Consider the following 22,272-nt stretch of genomic DNA (forward strand, 5'->3'; position numbering starts at 1 on the left):
ATTACATGAAGGTGTTGCACCTAGGTTGGTCCTTTGCTCTAGAGCCGGACATGCTCATAGAGTCCAAGATCCCAGCTACACAGGCAGAGGAATACTTTACTCCCACCCCTTTCCATAAATCTCTGCCAGCTGAGGAAATGGCTAACAGGCAGCCTTCACAGTAAGATTCCCCTGTGGAAAATGCATGGCATTTGGCAGCTTAACTTCCAAGTATAGAGAAGGTTACTATATAGACATCATTACTTCTGGAACCAATTGAAGGCAGCATAGGATCTTTCTGCATATTGGTTAATACTTGTGACACATTTCCTGTTATTAGCAAAGCTGTATTGGGAAGCAAAACATTTCCGTTCAATGGTTGTACCAGTATTTCCCAGCTTGGGGTTTGCAAATCATTTTCCGGGGGGGTGGGGGTGGGGGAAGTTGCGGGTTGTCTTCTATGTATTGTAGCCCTTGTTAAATAATTTCTTCCCTGACCTTTCAGAGCAGGATATTAAAGTTAGTGGGGGGTTTTTTGGGAAAGAAGTCTCTTCATTCTGAGAAGGGATGATTTTACCCTATTAAAATGCCTTTTTATGCAAATATAGTGGGGGATGTCACAGGTTACTTGGATACTATAAAAGGGGGTGTGATTTTTAAGAAGTTGGGAACCACTGGTGTAGACTATGTGTAATCCATTGCTGCACTAAGAGTTTCATTTCAAAGACAAGAAGGCACAAAGAACACCAACCATGTGTTGGTTAGTGAACTTACAAGGTCCTTGAATTACAGGCCTTAGGAGAGCATCATTAACCATCCGTTTTCAAAAAGCACCAGTGAGACTAGTGAGACTGAAAGGTGCATCAGAAGGTAAATATGTGATAGACTGCCTTTAAATAGGAAATATAATTAATTATATACAGTCATTTTATCACTCTTAGAAAGATGATCTGAAGACAGACTACTTCCTAGAAGAAAAGTATTTGTTACCATCTATTTTTCCTTTCCTCTTTAGCAGATGTTTTACAATTCTTTAGCTACTAATTATGAAGAAATGGCTGCACCTAAGAGCCAGTTGGAGATTCTGGTGTCCAATGATACCAGGCTGGGGATATCCTTTCCCTCCACCTGCTCTAAAGAGCCTATATCTATATCTATATATAGAGAGAGAGATCAAAAAGTTTTCCTTGTTTCTGAAGAAGGGTGTTAGGAGGCTGCTGGGAGCTGAAAGAGGAAGGATGAAGTCCTCATGCTGACAAAAGCTATGAGGTCCAGCGCAAAGATCGCCACTGGGTTTTGGGTAATATATACATATTTATTCAGGTTTTCCTGCCTCGTGCTCCTTGGTATTATAAGTTGGAATGATTCAATATTATTTTAGTATAATAGTAATTCACATTCCTCCACCTTAATCACATGTATCAGAAAAAAAGCCACATGTTTTTATTCAGTACTGTTCATAAATAACACTTAACAAAAGCAAAAAATAGTAATTTTAAGATAAAGCTATAAAATGAAACATGTTTTTCAAGTTTATCAGTATCTGGACAATACATTCTGTTCACTTAGTTTTCTCTAGTCCTTATTGAAGATGGCATTCTAAGATATGTTACGTAGTATTCCAGTTGTCAAGCCCTGTAGATATTAAAACTGCAGTAAAGAATTTTCTGCCCCAGATTGTGCTATTGTTTTAAATGAACATTTAATTTTTTTAAAAAAATCAGAGCTACTTTGGCTTATTCCAACAATTATTTTAAGAACAAAGTTCCTCACATTCTGTCCACAGGAACAAACCTTTCACTACTGTGGCAGTGAAACTGCCCACCAGCTACCTAAGCAATTTTGGATGCCAAAGTGGAAACTGCATCAGTGCGGGAAATGGATTTCACGCCTGTTGTGATGACCTACGTCCTTTCAGTGGCAAACACTGCTTGATTGCTGTTTGCCTCCTTCTCAGTGCAATAAAGTATTGCTATAAAGCTGGAGAGGTTTTTTCAACAGCTTCTATTTGCGCTGCATTCAGGAGGGTGCCCAGTCGCCATAAATAAATACAAAACAGAGGGAATTCATCTGAGAGGTGAAACACAGCCTGATTAAGGCTCTGTAGAATCTTCTTTTTCTCCTCATCACAATCTGATCTAGCCGCTTTTTCCTGCTCTGTTCCTCTTCCAAGAAGTTGTTCCAATACTTTACATAGAAAGAAAATGTTTTCATATTGGACACTGAACTTGGCTTGCATCTAGGAAGAAAACAGAAAAGGCAGTGTTATAGGCATAAAATACCACTGTGCCCAGTAACATACAAGCGGAAGAACCTTGTGGCTATTCGTACATGCACCCATTATTACTTTATTTGCTCATTCCCTGGTATTGATTACTCACAGCTGCATGTATGAACAGACTGCAATGAAATACACTGTGTTTGAAGTGATAATAAGTTATACCAATAGTGACTGATCTGTGATGGTTCATCCAGAGATGCAACTTGCCACTCATTACTGATGCAACCATCATGCCATAAGCAAGCATAGATAAACTGGCTCTCAGAAAACTCATTGTCCATCTATGTTACATTTGTACAGTACTTTTAAAAAGAATGTAAATTAAAAGAACAGACAGATCACTGTCTATTCTTTGAAATCATCTGCCAAAGAGGAATAGCAAATGCTTTGCTCATCAATGATAAAACACTATGTTTGGCCATGGACAGTACCTAAACTGCATTAGTTCCATAAAATAGAAAAATGTGTGCTTACCAGATCATCTTCACCTGAAAGCTCTTTTTTATTAACAATTTAAAAATAAAAACTTGTCATTTCCACAGTACTGCAGTGATGCAACTACATTTCCAATAGTGGGGTTAAAATCTACCACAGAAGAACCTTCATATGCATTTGCCAGTCTCTCTCTCTTGCAGCACCTGTGCTTTTTCTGGAAGATATTTTATTGAACTTCATCTAGTATTATCCAGTTGAGGAATCATGAATAAGCGAAAAGAAAGGTTACTTACCTGTAACGATGGTTCTTCAAGTGGTCATTCTGTGAATTCACACAAAGGGTTAATACCAGCGCCAGCGTTGGGCCTCTCGGAACGTTTTCTAGCTGCAAGAGAAAAGTAACAATGTTTAGGACTACCCCTACTGCGCACGCCCAGCCTAACCGTCCCTCAGTTCCATTTGTCCGCCATAGGCCCTCGAGTCAGAGAGACGCCAGTGACAGACAGACAGAGGGGAGGCCGGGCGGGATTGTGTGAATTCACAGAATGACCACTTGAAGAACCATCGTTACAGGTAAGTAACCTTTCTTTCTTCATCGTGGTCTTCTGTGAATGCACACAAAGGGTGATTAGCACGCTTACTAACCGGATGGTGGGCTGTCACTGAAGAGCCGATGCTAGCACTGCCCTCCCGAATTTGGTCTCCTCTTTTGCCCTCACGTCCAATCTGTAGTGGGTTATGAAGGTAGAGGCATTAGACCACGTAGCGGACCGGCAGATGTCGGGCAGGTCGACGCCACGAAGTAAGGCAGTGGATGAGGCAACAGCCCGGGTGGAATGGGCTTTAAGTCCCTGTGGAGGATCTCTGTGGTTGAGCTCGTAGGCAAGGGCGATGGTAGACACGAGCCACCGAGAGAGCGTGGACGGCGAGGCCGGGCAACCCCTCTTTGGGCCAAAGTGGCAAAGGAAGAGTCTGTTGGCCAGGCGAAAGTCCTTGGTCCTGGACACGTAAAAAGCTAAGGACCGTCGAACATCGAGCATGTGGAGCATGCGTTCAACATCAGTCGTCGGGGACGGAAACAAAGTTGGCAGAATAAGTGGCTGATTGACGTGGAAGTCGGAGACTACCTTAGGAAGAAAAGAGACGTCCAGGTAAAGCATAACCTTGTCCTTAAAGAACTGAAGAAAAGGTTGGTCATGGCGGAGAGCTGCCAACTCGCTAGCTCGACGAGCAGAGGTGATAGCCACTAGGAATAGCGTTTTTAAAGAGAGCATTTTGAGGTCACAGGTAGCCATAGGTTCAAATGGGGGTCTGGATAGGGCATGCAGAACCAAATGGAGGGACCACTGAGGGAGTGGAGGACGAACGGGAGGTCGGAGGTTAGAGAGACCCCTCAAAAACATCCTGACGGTAGGATGGGAGAAAAAGCGGGATGAGGGAGAAGCTCTGGGCTGAAAGAAGACAACCGCAGCCAGGTACACCTTGATAGTAGAGATAGACAGGTGGAAATCAAACAGGTAACGGAGATACTGCAGAAGTGTGGAAAGAGACACAGGTGAGGAGGCGAGATCCCTCTGCTGGGTAAATTTCAGAAAGCTGTTCCATTTGTAGGCATACAAGCGAGACGTGGAGGGTTTGATGGCATTGGTCAAGACCTCCTGAATTTCTGGACGATCCTCCACGCCGTCAGATGGAGCGTGTCGAGGTCGGGGTGAAGGACTTCGCCTGCTTCCTGGGTCAGTAGGTCCGGCCACATCGGAAGGGTTACTGAGTCCACAGCCATGCTGACTAGGGTGGGAAACCACACTTGGCGAGGCCAAAAGGGTGCGATGAAGATGGCCGGAGTCATCGAGCGTCGGAGTTTGATCAAGGATCTCTGTATCAACGGGATCGGTGGAAATATGTACAAGAGACCCTGGTTCCATGGAATCATGAATGCGTCGCCGAGCGAGTGGTGACCGAGACCTGCCCGGGAGGCATAGCGGGAGCATTTTGCGTTGTGAGGGGATGCGAACACGTCCAGCACTGGGGTCCCCCACTGGTTGCAAAGGTCCTGGAAGACCAGAGGGTTCAACTCCCATTCGTGAGTCTGATAGTGAAGCCTGCTCAGAGTGTCCGCAAGTGTGTTGTCCTCCGTGGCTACATGGATGGCCACCGGGTAGATATGATGACGGTAACACCATTCCCAAAGGAGGATGGAGAGATACAGGAGTGAATGAGAGCGGGTTCCTCCCTGCTTGTTGACATAGTGCATTGTGGTAGTGTTGTCCGTCACTAGCTGAACTCCGCGGCCGCGGAGGAGAGGAAGGAAGGACTTGAAGGCCTTGATAACCGCCAGCAGTTCCAGGTAATTGATGTGGAACATGGCTTCCTGAGGCGTCCAGAGGGCGTGAATGGTGCGACGCCCGCAGTGCGCCCCCCAGCCGGACGGACTGGCGTCCGTTGTAACTTGAACGGTGAGACGGAGTGGACGAAAGGGCCGGCCAACCGTGAGATGGGGTGTGTACATCCACCACTGGAGTTGTCTGGTGAGCTCCGGGGTGACACGAAGGCGTTTCCTTTGACTGTCGATCATGGGGTCGAAAAGGGTGAGAAACCAAGATTGGAGCGACCGGAGTTTGAGGCGAGCGTGCGCTAGCGCCGGCGTCGTAGAAGACATCAGGCCGAGGAGGTGCTGGGCATGGTGGGCTGTCACCCGAGCACCGGGGAGAAATTTCCTGATGGCTCGTCGAATCTTGTGTATTCTTTCCGGGGGAAGAAAGACTCGACCCTTTACAGCGTCCAAGCAGACCCCTATGTATTGAACTGTCTTGGAGGGAATGAGCCGGGACTTCTGTTTGTTGACAGTGAGACCGAGATTGGAAAGAAGATACAGAATGAATCTTGTGTCTTTCAGGGATTGCCTTCTCGAGGTGGAGACTACGAGCCAATCGTCCAGGTAAGGGTAAACGTGAATGCCCCTGAGACGAAGGTAAGCCGCCACCGGAGCCATGACCTTGGTGAAGGTCCGGGGAGCTGTGGACAGACCGAATGGCAGGGCCTGGAATTCGTAGACCGTGTCCTGAAAGATGAACCGAAGGAACCTGCGGTGGTCGGGGTGAATAGTGACGTGAAAGTATGCGTCCTTTAGATCTATAAGGACGAACCAGTTGCTCTTTTTCAGCAAGTGCATGATGGACTCTAAGGTAAGCATCCGAAACCGTCTGGGTCGCAGGTAAGTATTGAGGAGTCTTAGATCGAGGATGGGTCTTATGCCTCCTCCGCTTTTTGAGACGGCGAAGTAGCGGGAGTAAAACCCGCATTGTACGTCGTGAGGTGGTACTGTAGAGATGGCCTCTTTTTCTAAGAGAGATGATATTTCTTCCTCTAGCGAGGAGTCGAAGGGAGAATGAGTAATGAAACCCAGCGGAGGAGATCTTATAAACTCCAGCTGGTAACCGTGCTGAATAATTTTTAGAGCCCAAGTGTCGTTTGTGATGACAGACCAGTTGTGAAGAAACGGTTGAAGGCGGGTGGTAGGTGGTGAATGGGTGAAAACGGGGGGCCGAAAGTCAAAGATACTGTTTTTGTTTTCTGCCAGGTGGCTTAAAAGGTTGGCGGCGATGGGGCGGACGAGGGCGGTATCCCTGATAGCCCTGGACAGAAGAAGAGGACTGGCCAGAGCGCTGCTGAGGAAGGTGTTTGTAAGGACGGTATTGTTGGGAAGATTGATACTGTCCATAAGATTTACGCCATTGAGGGCGTCGCTGTCTAGATTGAGTCTGAACAGAATAGGACTTAGCAGTTCTCTTAGCCTTGTGAAGGTCCTCCAAATGGGAGTCGGTCTTCTCGTTGAACAGCCCGGTAGCGTCGAAGGCGAGGCTTTCAACCTTTGACTTGACGTCCTCCATTATGTCCGCAGAACGGAGCCAAGCATGGCGCCGGATAGAGATGGCAGACATGAGGACTCTGGCAGAGATTTCTGCTGCATGTCTGATGGAAAGACGTTCATACTTGGATACCGTCTGAGCTTCCTCATATGAGTTAAGAAAAGCTTGCCTGGTGTCTTCAGGTATCATTTTCAACCCAGGCAAAAGTTTGAGCCACAATTGTTTGTGATAAGCTCCCAAAACAGTTTGATAATTTATGACTCGAAGTAGCAAGGTGACAAGGGAGTAGATTTTCCTGCCGATGAGTTCCAGCTTTTTACCCTCCTTGTCGACTGGGGTAACATGAGCTTTGGCCGAAGGCCTTGAACAGCTTGTTTCAACAATGAGCGAGTTTGGAATGGGATGCTTGAGCAGAAAATGAGTATCGGCCCCATGAATCTTGTAGAAGTGTTCTGTGCGACGAGGGACATTAGGTGTAGTCGCAGGCTGAGCCCAGAACTCCTTGATGGCCTCCATAACTACAGGCACAAAGGCTATACTGGGGGGAGCGGTACTGTCCCTTTTTATGTCTCCAAAGAACAAGTCCTCTCCCGGAGGGGAAGGGAGATTCAAGTCCAATTTAAGCGTCTTGGCAAGCCTGGACATCATCTGAGAGTAAGAAGAAAAATCCTCAGATGGAGAAGGAGCGTGAGTATCGCCAGTATCGGAAAGCACCAGATCACCCGGAGGTAAATCATGCGGTGGTAAGGGTGGGGGTTGCTCCTGATCGGAGTCAGAAGACCGCTCCGTGGACACCTCATCTGGATCAGAGGAGAAGACGTCCCTCTTCTTCTTTGGAGGGGGCTTCTCGACGTCGACCTGCGTTGTCGGGGGTCGAACGGGGACCACGGTCGGTGCCGAGGTGGGAGGGGCCGGTTGCGGTGGAGGGGCAACCGGTACCGGAAGAGGGTGGTCTTTGGCTCGAATGGCCCGGCGTCGGCGTCGAGGTCGGGTCGACTCCGAAGAAGAAGAGACATATATGTACCGGATCTTTTTGCGGTACCGGTCTCGAGAGGCGGATGTCGACGACGAAGGAGGAGACCGCGAACGGCCGCGTCGACGTCGATGGTGCTTACGACGCTTAGGGCGGTCGGAATCCGCCGAACGGGAAGAAGAGGACCGACGTCGGTGCTTGCTACGACGTCGATGAGAATGGTGCTTCTTCTTAGAGCGTTTACGCTTAGAGGATTTCGAGTCCGAGCGATCGCTAGAGTCGGACTGAGTGGAAGCTCGATGCCTCTTCTTCGATCGTTTCCGTCGAGGAGACTTCGACCTCGAGCGGCCGGAGGATGGGGACCGACTCGGGGAGCCATGCTTCTCCGTGCGAGAACGTTTGCCTCGAGGAGATTTAGACCTCGAGCGCACAGGTGATCGAGGTATCTTCTCTCGAGGAGATCTCGAGTCCGAGTGTACGGACGAGATCGACACGGGAGGCGACCCCTGGCCCGCAGGAAAAGGGCTATGTGGGGCAGAAGCGAGGCCAGTAGTGACAGCGACTAACTGGCTCGGCGTCGGGGAAGACCTTCCCGAAGGTGGTATCACTTCAGTACGTCGAGCAGGAGGAGGCGCGGGTGCCTCGGCCGAGGCCCCGAAGCGCCTCGACAACTCCTCAAGAATCGGCGATGGGATGGAACCCGAGCTCGGAGAAAGTGGAATAGATGTCATTTTAAGCTGGGCGGCCGCCTTAGCTTTGGACGATTTCGACGGCTTAGCTTTCGGAGCCGGAGGCTCGGGTGAAGCAGGAGCGGCCGATTTCGACGACGCGGATTTCTTCGACATTTTGGAAACTTTGGAGACGACTGAGTGAACAGGAGCTGCTCGAGAAGTGGAAGCCATTTCCCCCTCCGAGGGCGCCGTGGAAGACAACGTTGACTCCCACAGATGAAGTTTAAGGCGCTGTTGGCGAGCCTTGAGAGCGGCCTTAGTGAAGGCTTTGCAGTGTGGGCAAGCTTTGGGATTGTGCGACTCGCCCAAACAATACAGGCAAGTATCGTGGCCGTCTTGATGGGGGATTTTGCGGTCGCACACCACACACCTGCTGAACGGCCCTGAAGGGGACATAGGGTAGTAAGGAAACCGAAACGACAAGTCCAAGGATAAGGCAGAGCAGTCCAAACACAGTCCGAGTAAGCCAGAAAATACACCGGGTCGTCAAGTTGAAGGGAAAAAGCGCTAGGGTAGTCCGTGAGCGAAGCAAAGGTCAAAGCCAAAAATCAGATAGATCGCAATAACGCAGCAATAAACGCAGCTAAGACGAGAGGCTCCAAACCGCTAGGCGGAAAAATGGAACTGAGGGACGGTTAGGCTGGGCGTGCGCAGTAGGGGTAGTCCTAAACATTGTTACTTTTCTCTTGCAGCTAGAAAACGTTCCGAGAGGCCCAACGCTGGCGCTGGTATTAACCCTTTGTGTGCATTCACAGAAGACCACGATGAAGAATGAGTTATCTTTCCTTCACTATCAAATTAAATTTAAATTCCTAACTAGAGATAAGTATATACAGTCCATGCCAAGTTCATGTGGATTCATTATGTCCTTTTAACACCTGTCTGCACCTGTTTTAAAAATGCAGGAGAAATAACATTCTTTTTGAAGGCAACTTTCTCTAATAATTCTATACACAAGGTTCCCTAATAAACATATTTGTATATACAATCTTTCTGCATTATCTGTGTCAAAGGAATGTGCAGGGTTAGGATATGTATAACCTAAAGGAGTGTATTGATCTGCTCATTTGTCTGGCATGTCATCTCTAGTTAGGAGTTTAAATTTAGTTTTATACTGAAAGAAATGTAACCCATTTTGGTTAGTCATGATTCCTTAAATTAGATCACTTTGCTTAAAATTTCAGACCAAAATGGAATTCTCCTATGTGGTACTCACAAACTTTCACTACCTTTATTTGTCACTGCCCAAATGACAACCACCTCTAAGCACCTACACGAAGTTTGGACTTACTATTTAAACCAATGAACAGGGACACCACCTCTTGGATTAGCTTTGTCACTAATTAAGACATAACAGTGCTGTTATGACTCTGCTAAAAACTTCACACTGCTTTTTTAAAAGAATGTTTTGGTGAAACATAGGGCGCGGCTGCATTATCGTCACAGAGCGAGCTAGTGTGAGCTGCTTTGGAATGGTCAGGATTGATTAGAATAATGTAATTGAGCCCAACATTTCATCTGGCAAAGCCCACAGTTTTGTTTACATTGGTGACACTACACAAACTATCTGTTACACCAATACTTCAGCAGCATACATGGCTAAAATATAATTTGACTGCTACTAATAAACCAGTAAGTAGGTTTATTAAACCAAAATGAGTTTTTTTAAAAAATAAAGGAATACACAAATTTACTGAAATAATGAAAACAAAGTATAAATACAATGTTTCAAATTGCCAGGTTCTTCAGCAGACATCATAAACCTTTATTTTTATTTTGTACAACTAAAACGCTTTCTGTTCTATATTTATAAAGTGTGTGTGTGTAAACAAGGCAAACCATCTATTCTCAAAACAAATCACACTCATTCTCACTCCCTGATAATATATCCCTTTCCACTCTAACTAATCAGCAACTCTGATGAACTCTCTTACGCATCCCTTATACAGAAATAATCTTTACAGCCAAGAACCATACAGACCAATCAGCTTGCAGTTACATTGATAAACATTGTTTTATACTTCTCAGTTGTCCTAACAGGCACTCTCGGCACATACCCCACAGGTGAATCAACCCTATTAATTTACATTCAAGGAAATACAACTCTGTACAGAAAACCTTGACACTGTGATGTTCTCTATCACTAACCTGAACAGCCATACAGAAGTATTAATAAAACATACTTAAAAAGTGAACCTTTCTCATCTAATTATTAACATTTATAGTAAAATGATTTTCAAAAGTCAAGCCCGTGTGTCAAGTCTTCCAACTATACTGTATGTCTGTACATCCAGAAGTATTTTCCTGTACCTTTCCCTCAGTATAGCAGATTGTACAAAGCAGTGATTCCTCCGTTACATAATTTAGTACCATATGAAGGAGGAGGTACTGGATAGTGACTCTTGTTTATTCAAAGCAATCCTGGTAAGGTTTTGCATTGACTTGTACACTCCTATATTGGTAGAAACTCTGTATCAAACCCGGATTACTTGCAAACAGTTTTTATAATACATTTGCTCTGTAAGTGTCACTGCATTGGACTGTTGTTGCTTCCTTTGCTCATTCCTTCCATTTTTGCTGTTCCATTAGATCAGACTACAAGGGTGGTGGTGGAATTTAGTTGAGAGATGCTGTGTACAAAATAGTCTGTTACCTTTTTTGCCCCTTTCTTTAATTATTTTACCCATTCCATATTTTTTTCAAATAAGGAATTTAGCTGCTTGCTGAATCCTGCCCGGGAAATGGCCATCTTGCCTATCCAGAATTATTCTGTCTCTTATGAACCTGTTTTTTAAAATTGTTCCACTATTTTGCACCAAATAAGCAGTTACACTGTTCTGCACCAATAAAAGCTTCTGCAAGTTCCATTCATTTCTATTAAATTTTGCTCTTTCAAATATGACATTTTGTCTCCCTACAAAATAAATTATGAAAAGCCTTGTTCCCTTCCTTATAATCTTTTCTGGTTTTTGTTTTGCAATTTATTTATTTAATTTAAAACATTTTTATCCCACCTATCTCCTTAAAAAGGACCGAGTGAGAGGTAGCTAATGAGAATATCAACTGAAGCATCCCATATCGTAAAAATGAAACCATTTGCTTGATATACTCAGAGTTGCTCCATGAACCCTGAAGCCGTTCCATAACTCTTAATCTTCTGCTCCAGCCGGGCCAGATACTTCAATATTGAAAATCACATTTCTGAAGTGGAGCTATCTGTGTAACAAAAATCATATCTTCACACAAGAAAGTCTTCTAATTCTCACGTGGCTCTGATTGTTCTGGGCTTCCCATCTTTGCCCCCCCCCCCTTTAAACTTTACCTTTCACTTGGCAGACTTTATTCCCTCCTCTGTTTTGCCTGATTTTAAAATCTTGTTTCTGGTCATCCTCTTACTTTTGATTTTTTGCATACTTTTTGTGTCCCCTTGGAAGTATTATTTACCACTTCGCTTCGCACCAGTTCTTCTCTGCTGTGTCAAAAACCTGAAGCTCTGGTTTCTCCCCTACACAGACCTCTATCTGTCCTTCCCGTTCTCTCTTTAACTCATGAGGAGTGCCAACAGTATCATGCCATGATCCATCATCAAGTGCAGCAAGAATCCTGTTAACACAAACAGGGCACCCCCTTCTCTCTAACTGGAGACACAACTTCTCTCAGGATTCCTTCTGTCGTTCATTCCCTTCTCCCTCGTGCACTGTATATGGAGCTCTAGATTAGTGCTGTTTTCAATGGAGACCTTTAAAGTATTCTGCTTAAACCCTTCTCATTTTATTGGGACTTGCACGGGGATTTGCTGCCTGCTCATGTTTGAAGTGCTGCTTAATAACAGCTTGAGTTCTTATTTTCTTTGTCAAAGATATTCAGTCATCACTGCACCATTTCATTCAGTGTAATGGGCAGCCTCCGTAACAAAAAGATGCACAGGCACTTAGCCATGATACTCAATGCAATCATAAACACACTCTTTTTTTAAAAAAAACAAACAAACAACAAAACAAAAGAATCCTCATGAAGCTCTAAGTCTGAGCAGGAGAAAGCTCCTTAGACGCCCCCCATTATTTTTTCACCATGAATAAAACAGTAAATGGCTTGCCTGACCTGGTTTCTTTATGGGCCACCACTGCTTTTATTTAAAGGCTGGCAACACTGCTGTGGGAATTAACCATACAATCCTGTTGCTCGTGTTGCCAATGTAAATGCCTGAACTAGCTGCAAGGAGGTTAGTAGAGACATCTCCGCAGGCTATCTTGACCTGGCCCAGGGCCCCAAGAAGGTGCTGTACCAGATCTTTTAGGGGAAACTGTACCGGCTGCAAGACATGGCAATGCAGACAGAGGCTGACTCCCAAGGAGAAAACTCATGCCTCTGAGTTCGTGCATGCCCCAAAGGGTGGTATAACTCAAAAGGGAGAAACCTCCTGTCAAACCCTGAGAGAATGCAATGGCCCCTACTCTAACACTCCATGACGAAGCAATGCAAATAAACTTTCCTTCCCAAATCCTGTAGAGCAGTGGTCCCTCACCTTTCAAAACCAGGGTATGTACATGTGAGGCGGGTGTGCAGGAGATCTGTCTCCACGGCCCAGCCCTGGCAAAGGCAATGACCTGGTACCGGGCCACGGACTGGGCATTGGAAGCCCCTCCTGTAGAGCACAGCTGGCTTGGTCCCAGCATAATGTCCTCTACAGGAGAGAGAAGAGGATAGAAGGGATTTGGAACCAGGGATTTAAGGGAGGCATTGGAGGAAGTGGGTGAGAAGTCAGAAGGAGGGATGGGAGACTCTTGATCTGATAATGAAGAAGGAAGGGACTTGGGGAGATGCTCAAGAGAAGTGGAGGAATGATTTCCAGAGTGAGGAAGTTGCGGGAGATTCACCGGAGTCCCCCAAGGTGTGGGATTACATGGTGAAGTAAGATCCCTGGAGAGCTTAGGGTCCTTAGGGAGAGGAGCACACACATCAATATCTTTGCCTTTCTCCCCAGTCCTATTACTAGGAGGAGAGACATGCATGATACAGCCTTACATCTCAAAGCATCACTGAAGGGAACACGACTCCACCCCAGCTGCAGCACTGGAAGCGAAAATGCCAGAAGATCCATCTATGCCATTTCCAGAAGGATCAGCAACAGGGACATCCCAGCACCCAGCCAGAGGGACACAGATACCTCACATGCCTTGCCCTCATTGTGGATGTACAGGGCATTGCTTCTCTGGGCCTCAGGTTTCAGAACCCCCTGACACCCAACATTAAGGAGGATATTACACTCTAACCTCTAGTGGTATTAACTAAGGGGAGCCTAGGAAAAAAGACTGACCTGAAGTGAAGTCAACTAGCCCTGAAAGTGAACTGTTGATTGATTTGTTGATTCTCCTTCCCGATTCAATAAACACCGCTACAATTACTAACTCTGGATGGATGTGGGAATAGAGGCGAGGCCACCTGTTGACTGAGGGAAGTTGGTGGGGCATACTGGCCCTACATTTTAAGCAGTGCTGAGGTTCAGGGGATGTTTTCAAACAGGTTTTTTATTCAGATTGATTTTTAACATTTTTTTAGTGTTTGTGTGTCTGCATGTACACTGTACAGCCATATGGATGTTGCGCATAGAAAACAATAAAATAAAAAATTGTCCCTACATTTTGGGGGAAATGATTTTTTCACTCACTTCCCCTGGGCATTCACATCTATATATGTTTATGTATTTGTGTGTCAAAATTAATGTGAAAACATAACATATCTGCCTGGATATCAAAATGTCTTTGAAATGGGGAGGAAAAAAGACATATTATGAGTAATAGAAAAGGAGAACAAACCTTAATTCAACAGAAATGCCAAAAAAAGTCCTCTACTTACGAACAGCCCTAGTTACGAATGTTTCAAGTTACAAACCCAATCTCATAGAAAACAACAGGCCCTACTTACGAACACTGGCCGAATTACAAACCCAGTCCATAGAAACAGTGGGCCCTACTTACGAACCTGTGGTTCGAGTTACGAACAACAAAAACAAACAAACCAAAAAAAACGGTGAGGGAGGCAGGGAAAGAGCGAAATTTGAACTTTCAGTTAACCGTGGGGCAGCAAAGAGGGTGGTTGTCTGCTTCCTCGCTCTTCCCAGCATTTTGAGAGTGGATTTGGTGACAGTCTTCACACTGCCTGGTACTGCCTGGTACTGGCACAGTGCTTTACGGAGAGTACAGTACAGTACAGTACTCTAAGTTTTTTGGCTTTTTAAAATTTTTTGGATCTTTAATTTTTGACATTCTGAGAGAGACTGCCTGTTCCGGGTGAGTACACTACAGTATGTTTTTACTGTACGGTACAGGGTTTTTGCAGCTCGTTGGGGGGGTAGGGCTAGGTGGGGGGGTTTCTGAGCTCGGATGGGTCTTGCTGGGTAGATTTTACAGTTTTAAAATGGCTGCATGCTTGCTGGAATCTTTCCTTGCTGCGTGTCTCTGGGAGTGTGTGTGTGTTCTGAATCTGTCTGTTAGACAAAAATATCATCTTATACAGAGAAAAATACGGTATATACAATCCTGAGACTGAAGAGAATAAAGCAGTTTCTGCTCATGGGAAGCTTTGTGAGTACATACCAGCCCACATCCTGTAAACAGCTCCACCAGTGTAACAGGAGTGACATCCCCAGCAGTGGCAGATTATCGATACTCAAAAGTTATGTGTGAGTTGTACATGAGAAAAAGTTGTGCATAACCTGAGACTGAAGTAGAAACTCTTTTGTGTGTGCTATGCACCATCAAGTTGCAATCGACGTATAGGAACTCTAATAGGGTTTTCAAGATGTGAGATATTTAAGGAGTGGTTTTACCAATGCCACCTGAGTTCTAGTCCATCACTCTATCCAGTACACCATAATTAAAACTCTTTAATTAGCAGCACCGCCCCTGCAATGACAGAGCTAAGCAATGGTATTTTGTCACTACAGCACCATATGGTAACTTTATAATATATATCTACTGATATGTGCACAACATACATTTGTTAAGTGTCCTAAAACATGTGCTACTATTCTAATAGTCAAGAAGAAAAATAACTTTTTTAGATTGAACCAAAGGTAGTTTTCATCCTTTACATTTCTAAATACATGAGAAAGACACCTTTGGTAGAGGTTTATACAGTATCACCATAAAATTAAATCAGTATCGGACTAGTTTACTATAGGTATGCAACATCGTTGCAATAATAGTTTATCTCTGCTTTACTGAGAAGCAACACTTTCTCAAAACAATGAAAAAGCACTGACATTTTGAAATGATAAAGCATCATATACACTTTAATATTAAAAATGTGATGAAGTTCAAATATATTCTATACTTCAAGGCAAAAATGAATCTTCATACAATGTCTCCACTGTAGACAAATTGTTTTTAGTGATGTAGTCTGTCTTCCTCAAGCCAAAGCAGAAACAAGTATCTCGGCAAAGAAATTGAGTGAATGCTTCTTGTTTTGTTTGATCATTAGTTATAAATGCTTCATTCCTATCTCCAGAATTTCTTGAACTGATCTCTTTAAAAAAAAAGGTTTAGCCAGGTCCTCCATGTAAAATAAAGAAAGGATTAAATAAGGAAAAAACATCAAGCAAATCTCTCCCACAACTTATAAGTCACACTTCTGCAAGTTTTTGTCATAACACATATTGTAAAATCACACAGGCAAAAGCAGCCAAAATACTTATAAACAAAATTGGCAATATAAATAATAAGGGAAAAAAAACACCCAGTCATACCACAGTTCTAGGCCTGAATCCAATGGTATCATTGTGCATTCACAAGGTCTCTTGAGTCAGCTGAAATGAATTTCCACAATTAGTGTAAGGGAAGGATCCAGTGCAGTTTCCAATATACAACCAGTTGTGCAAGAAACAGCACATTGTAAACTATTTCTTGTAGCATTACTCAGTGGTCAAATCCAATGTAATTATTATGGCAGAGGTTTCTGATCCATCCGCATCACATTGCAATCCAGGCCAATTAGACCATCTTTCTAACATTTCCCCTTCTAGCAGAAGCCTGAAGAAAACAGTCATGACTGACAGGGAGAGACTCCTATAAATTATTTCACATAATACTGTCACTGAGCAAGTAATATACTATATAAGTCAGATACGTTTGTAACAAAGACGACAAGAGTATCAGACACAACAGATTTTTGGAAATTGTAGATGTGCCCCCTATCCCATGGCCCTTGTTGTCTTCTCCACGATGAAAGGGATTCCAATGAATCTTGAGACATTTGCAGGGCCGGCGGAGGGCATAAGAAAAGAACTGCTGGATAGCTGTGTGGTTTAGGTATCTGGCTGCAGAACCAGAGGTTGGTGGTTTGATTCCTCACTGTGCCTCCATGACAGGCGCTGGACTTGATGATCCATAGGGGCCCTTTCAGCTCTGCAGTACTAAGATGATGATGATGGTTGTTGTTGTTTAAGTTGCAGCTGATCTGCCTTACATGGGTAAGTTAAAGTAACAGAATTTCAGCCACTGTGTCAGAGAATGAGAGCTGTCATTCACCAAGATTATGCTAAAATAAACCTGTTTAAGGTGCCATAAAACTTTGGTTTTGGTTTTTGCTATACATGCTGAAAGAGGCTAACACAGCTACCTTTTTGAACACTAGACAATTTTGTTTGTTCCTCCTTGCTTATCCCTTTAATTCTGTTCCTTTTTCATTCCTACCCATAAACACATTATTTGGACACGACTACAGGACCAGGCCCTTGTTCTGTAGTAAGCAACCATGGTATTTCCCCAACCCTGAACTGCTTTCAACTCTTGGAACAAGGGATATAAGCTGAGCTGCTGCGGAGGCAAGCTCAAAACACCAAAAGGGACCATTCCTTGTGTCTCCATGCTAGGAGACATAAGGAGGAGAACCAGTCCTCCTGAGTAGGGACAGGAACTTCACAGGGCTCACTGCTAAGCTGCCTGCTTGCCTTGCTTTCTTTTCAGGACTCCATGTTCTCCATAATTACTATGGGTCTGCCCCATGTGGGCTTTGACCTCACTAATATAACAGGACACACTGTGGACATCGTTTATGAGCTAGGCAGGGTGACGGTGACCTGGTTGTGGAAGCAGTTCTGTTTGTCATGAACAAATCACTACATCGTGGGTGTGTGAGTGAAGGCTGCAAAAGCGCTGAAATTTAGGGAAGTCCAGGAGAAGATCCAATAGTAAGATTAGTTATAGTTCAAGCTCATGGTCAAGGAACCTTTCCAGAGGGAGAAAGGTTAAAGCTTCCTTTAATATGTGCACTAGCCCTGGGTTAAACAAAGTAAAGGAAGAGAGCACAGAGGAAAAGGCAAGAGACACAATAGTGCTGCCTCAATTTCATGAAAACTAGGCTCTTAATCCAGTTGGGGCCACCCACTGATGGAACTACTGTACTTCCAGCAGCAGGGAGGCACTTCCTTTGTCGAACTGCGTGTACCTGTGGACCTCAAGGGTTGGAGCCTATTTTCAGGTAACAGGAAACTCTGCAGTGGGGAAGGGAAGAAAGACTTTGGATTTAGATGTAATTATGCAAAATACAGAACTGAGAGTTTAGAACTAGAATAGTTGAGAACTTCGGGTATTTTCTGTGTGTGTTGCAGGAAGAAAGCACCTTCAACATATCTTGTAGATAATATTGGAATTGGATGCAAGTTCAGTATCAGAAATGTCTAACACAGGTATCTGAGAGTAACTTTTCCAACCAAATGATCCTCCTGTGGTCACATAGCTCCTTCAGATAAACCAGAAGTGATCAGAAGCTTACTTCTTGTTAAAAAGAGACAAACATAAACATTTTAGAGATCAAATGTTTTTTGTTTTTGTTCTGTTTCCCCACCACCACCCTTTGCTTTAGAGGAGAATTACATCTTCTAGAGTAGTGCTTCCCAACCTTGAGTCCCCAAATGTTCTTGAACTACAACTCCCAGAAATTCTGGCTAGCACAGCTAGTGGTGAAGTCTTCTAGGAATTTTAGCTGAAGAACACATGTTTACCCAAGGTTGGGAACCACTGCTTTGGAGGCATGATCTTCAAATAAACAAACAACTTAGATAGACAGACACTTTTGTGGGAAACATTTTCCCTGAAAGGACTCTAAAGCCTACAAAAATGTCTTGGGAGGGTGCCATGAAGCCCACTGGCTACATAATTCCCACCCTTGGTCTAATATAGTTGAGATCTTCAAACAGTCATGCAAATTGAATAGAATTTATCAGTATGACTCAGAAGAAGCGTCTAGTCCAAAAGATATATGAGTATGTAACATTTCTAATATGCAGTATTTGGCTAAGTCTAGGCTAACGGTACCACTGTGAGCATGTAAGTAGAAGTTCCAATGGAGTTAAAAACCAATGAGATGTTATGCTTTACACTTTCATCAAATATTCAAAAGACTGGCCCATCCCTTATTTATGTAGGATCACTGGATTTCTGCACATGCATTCAAGACTGCTGAATCAGAAGGGGCTCTGTGGGGTTTTTTTCAACAGACATAAAGTTCATACTGCAAAATATAAAATATTTTACTAATTATTATAAAATACTTTGCTTCTTATTCTACTAGTACCATTCTTTTTTCCATCAATGCAACAGAATCTACCATTGGAAAAACTGGCAAGCAGTATCAATATTTTGTGCAAGAACACATTTCTCTCTCCCAATTGTACGTTCTGATACAAGCACATATCCTTCACATTCTCCTCCCTCTCTGACTACTTGCAACCAGTTAGACAGGATATGATACCTGGCAAAGGATGTGCCTTGACTAGAATAATAATTATATATGGATCATTACTCAGTAGAACATTATTAATAAGCAATTTTTTTGTTGGTCATAAAGAATGTTAGTTTTTTTGAAACTCTTTAAATATAAAATATCAGGATGGTTCCTACCTGTAGCACATCTGGAAAAGGTTTGCTAAATTTTGATGGACCTGGCAAACTCTTCATTTCATTGATGTGTAACATTAAGTATATACTTATGAAGAAACAATCATTCCTATTTTACTACGTAAGATTTTAAGGGTTATATATATATTTTAAAAATAGCTAATTCAAGTTACTGAAATCTCATTTAGAGAGGAATAAGTACAGTATAAAGAACAAACTTTATACTGAACTAACAATTTATGGATTAATATTTCAGAATGTTATTGTTCTGGATATTCAATAGTGGTAAATGAAATATGTATTTCTTACCTTACATTTCAGGAAATGTATCAGAATATTCTAAAAATAATATAATGGGCTGTCACACATGGAGGTTTATTATTTTTAAGGGGGTTTGGTATATATGTTCAACAGTAACTACAGAATACATATTTCATGGGGAAAAACAGAAATTTGAAACAGTTTCCTACACAACATGCCCCCCAAGTTAAAGGGAATTATAAAGGGATTTTTTTTCTTTTTTTAAAGGCTGAAATCCTATGCAAACATACTTGGAGTTACTGTATGCCCCATTGAACTTAATTGGAGTTCTGTCTGAGCAGGTATGCATAGGATTATACTACTGATAACATTTATTTATATGGCTGGTCCATAGAACAGGCCACAGAAAGCAAGTGTAAAAATGTGACTTACTTCTGCAGAAATATGTATAGAATTATAGTGTAAGTCTTTCAAAAGAGCTAGAATTTATTCACTGGTTAAGCACCTAAACCATCATTCGTGGTAAATTACTACAGTCGTGCCCCGCTTTACGATTGCCCCGCATTACGATGACGTTTTTGCGATCGCTTTTGTGATCGCAAAACAATGGTCTGAATAGGCTTTTTTTGCTTTGCGCTGATCGGTTCCCTGCTTCAGGAACCGATTCTTCGCAAAACGACGATTTTCCTACAGCTGATCGGCGATTTCAAAATGGCCACCGGGTAAATAAAATGGCTCCCCGCTGTTTTCTGGGATGGATTCCTCGCAAGACAGCCACCGAAAATGGCCGCCCTATGGAGGGTCTTTGCTGGATGGTGAGTTTTAAGCCCATTGGAACGCATTAAACAGGTTTAAATGTGTTTCTATGTGCTTTTTATTTTCGCATTACGACGTTTTCGTTCTACAGCGATTTCGCTTGAACAAATTAACATCGTAATGCGAGGCACCACTGTATATGCAGGGGCACAGAATAAAACATTGATCTAAGCAAGCATCTTTACTTAGAAGTAAAGGCTCATAAAACTGTGATGCAACTCACTTTCATAGCTGGCAACTAGATAATAAAGTTTGTTCAGTGATCACCACTATACTGAAATCAAATTGGCGAGTTCTAGCACAATGTAACACAAAATTCTATCTAATCATGGAACATAGGGCTCTATGAAGCTAACATCTGTTAAAGTACACTGAACAAAATCCTATGGGTTAGTTACACAGATGTAAGCACTGCTTGTATCACACTCTATATTATGCAGCTGGTATGCAACGAGGGACAGAAGTACTGTACACATTTGTTAACTACCATGTTTCCCCAAAAATAAGATGTGGTCTTATATAATTTTTTCTCTCCAAAAACCGCATTAGGGCTTATTTTCGGGGGATCCCCCCCCCAATGTACAACAATCTACATTTATTCAAATATAGTCATGCCATCTTCTGGTTGCTGCACAATGGCGGAGGGCGAGGTTTCACTTAACTGGGGCTTATTTTTGGAGTAGGGCTTATTTTACGAGCATCCTGAAAAATCATACTAGGGCTTATTTTCAGGTTAGGTCTTATTTTCAGGGAAACAGGGTAGCAGCAATTTGCCACTTTCATTTACTCCATTGCACTTACACAGGCACAACTAACTAATAGCATGGCTTATTTATATTTATATAGATACCTTTTATTTTAGGAGAATGCTTACAAAACAGTTTATAAAAGTGTAAGATAATAAAAACATCAAGGCTTTCATGAGCTTTTTTGGGGGTGGGGGGGTGGGGAAGGATTTTCAGAAAAGTTACTTTTTAAACTGTGGCCTGCATATAAACCCCAGTAAGCTTTCTGATTTTCCGAGACCAACCAGGAGAAAGTGTGGTGACTCGGGAGGAGGAACTTTTGAACCTTCTAGAAGAATCCTGAGATACAGAGACCCGCTACCACTACACTATTGATTGAACTATGTGTGTAAGGGTTATCACACAGTTGTTTTCCTCCTCCAGTTGACGTTTATTCACAGATGTTGTCATGCGACTGGTTATATAACAAAGAGTCTGCCAGAAAGGGGAAACACATTTTTGTTTCTTCTTGCACTTCCCATTTTGCAAACAAGATTCTGGCCTAAATCTTTCATACATATGAGGAAAAACGTCCCTATCATTTGCATAGCCATTTTGATCTCACAACTAAATTACACCATATATTGGGAATATTTATTCACAAAAGTGAATGCATAATTTTTGCAACAGTTGCATTTTCAGGAGCCTGAGCAGTATAGCTGAATAGGCTGTTGGGACTAGGATTCAGGAGACCTAGTTACAAACTCACTGGGATGGGTAGCAATGGTAAACTGAACACTCTCACATACCTTCAAAAAATCCCTGTTACAATTATCCTTAGTGGGAAGCAATGGCACATAACAACAGCATTTTCAAATGGTTAATTCACATCTTAGCATACAATGTGCACCGTGCTTCAAAGTATTTCTTTGCTTCTTACCTAACGAAGATAGGCAGTCAGTCCTATCCCTGGTAAGAGATCCCATCCAGAGTGATTGGGAGTGGGGGGACTAATGGGGGCATGTCCAGTTGGGAGAGCCACTACAGTCCCCCATGGCGCATGACAGTGTGGCTGCCCTAAAGTGGTCTCATGCCCAGAAAGCGTTCATACCCACTTGGTATTCAACTTGGCTGTCCAGCAGGGGCTGGGAGGGTGGCATCGGCTATAATAAAGTTATTACTGCATACTGGTGGTGTGTCTTAGGCAGGCCAAGGAGAAAGTGCAGGGCAACCTCACCCGGGCCTGTAAATGCATTATTTTGTCTTCAGTGTGGGATTTTGAGAAAGTTTGAAAAATGTGTTTG

General features: G+C 43.3%; 1 protein-coding gene across 4 annotated transcripts in view; it reads right to left on the reverse strand.

Moving 5' to 3' along the window:
* Positions 1-1,400: 1,400 nt before the first annotated feature.
* MEI4 (meiotic double-stranded break formation protein 4) overlaps positions 1,401-22,272 on the reverse strand; it is a 108,411-nt gene continuing 87,539 nt past the window's right edge. For all 4 annotated transcript variants that reach the window (XM_020806167.3, XM_072999411.2, XM_020806166.3 and 1 more), the window contains one exon: positions 1,401-2,218. In XM_020806167.3, coding sequence (XP_020661826.3) covers positions 1,952-2,218 — 267 coding nt within the window. In that variant the 3' untranslated portion in view covers positions 1,401-1,951. The remainder of the gene's footprint in view (positions 2,219-22,272) is intronic.

Source organism: Pogona vitticeps, chromosome 1 (genome assembly GCF_051106095.1).
Source record: "Pogona vitticeps strain Pit_001003342236 chromosome 1, PviZW2.1, whole genome shotgun sequence".
Lineage (NCBI taxonomy): Eukaryota > Metazoa > Chordata > Lepidosauria > Squamata > Agamidae > Pogona > Pogona vitticeps.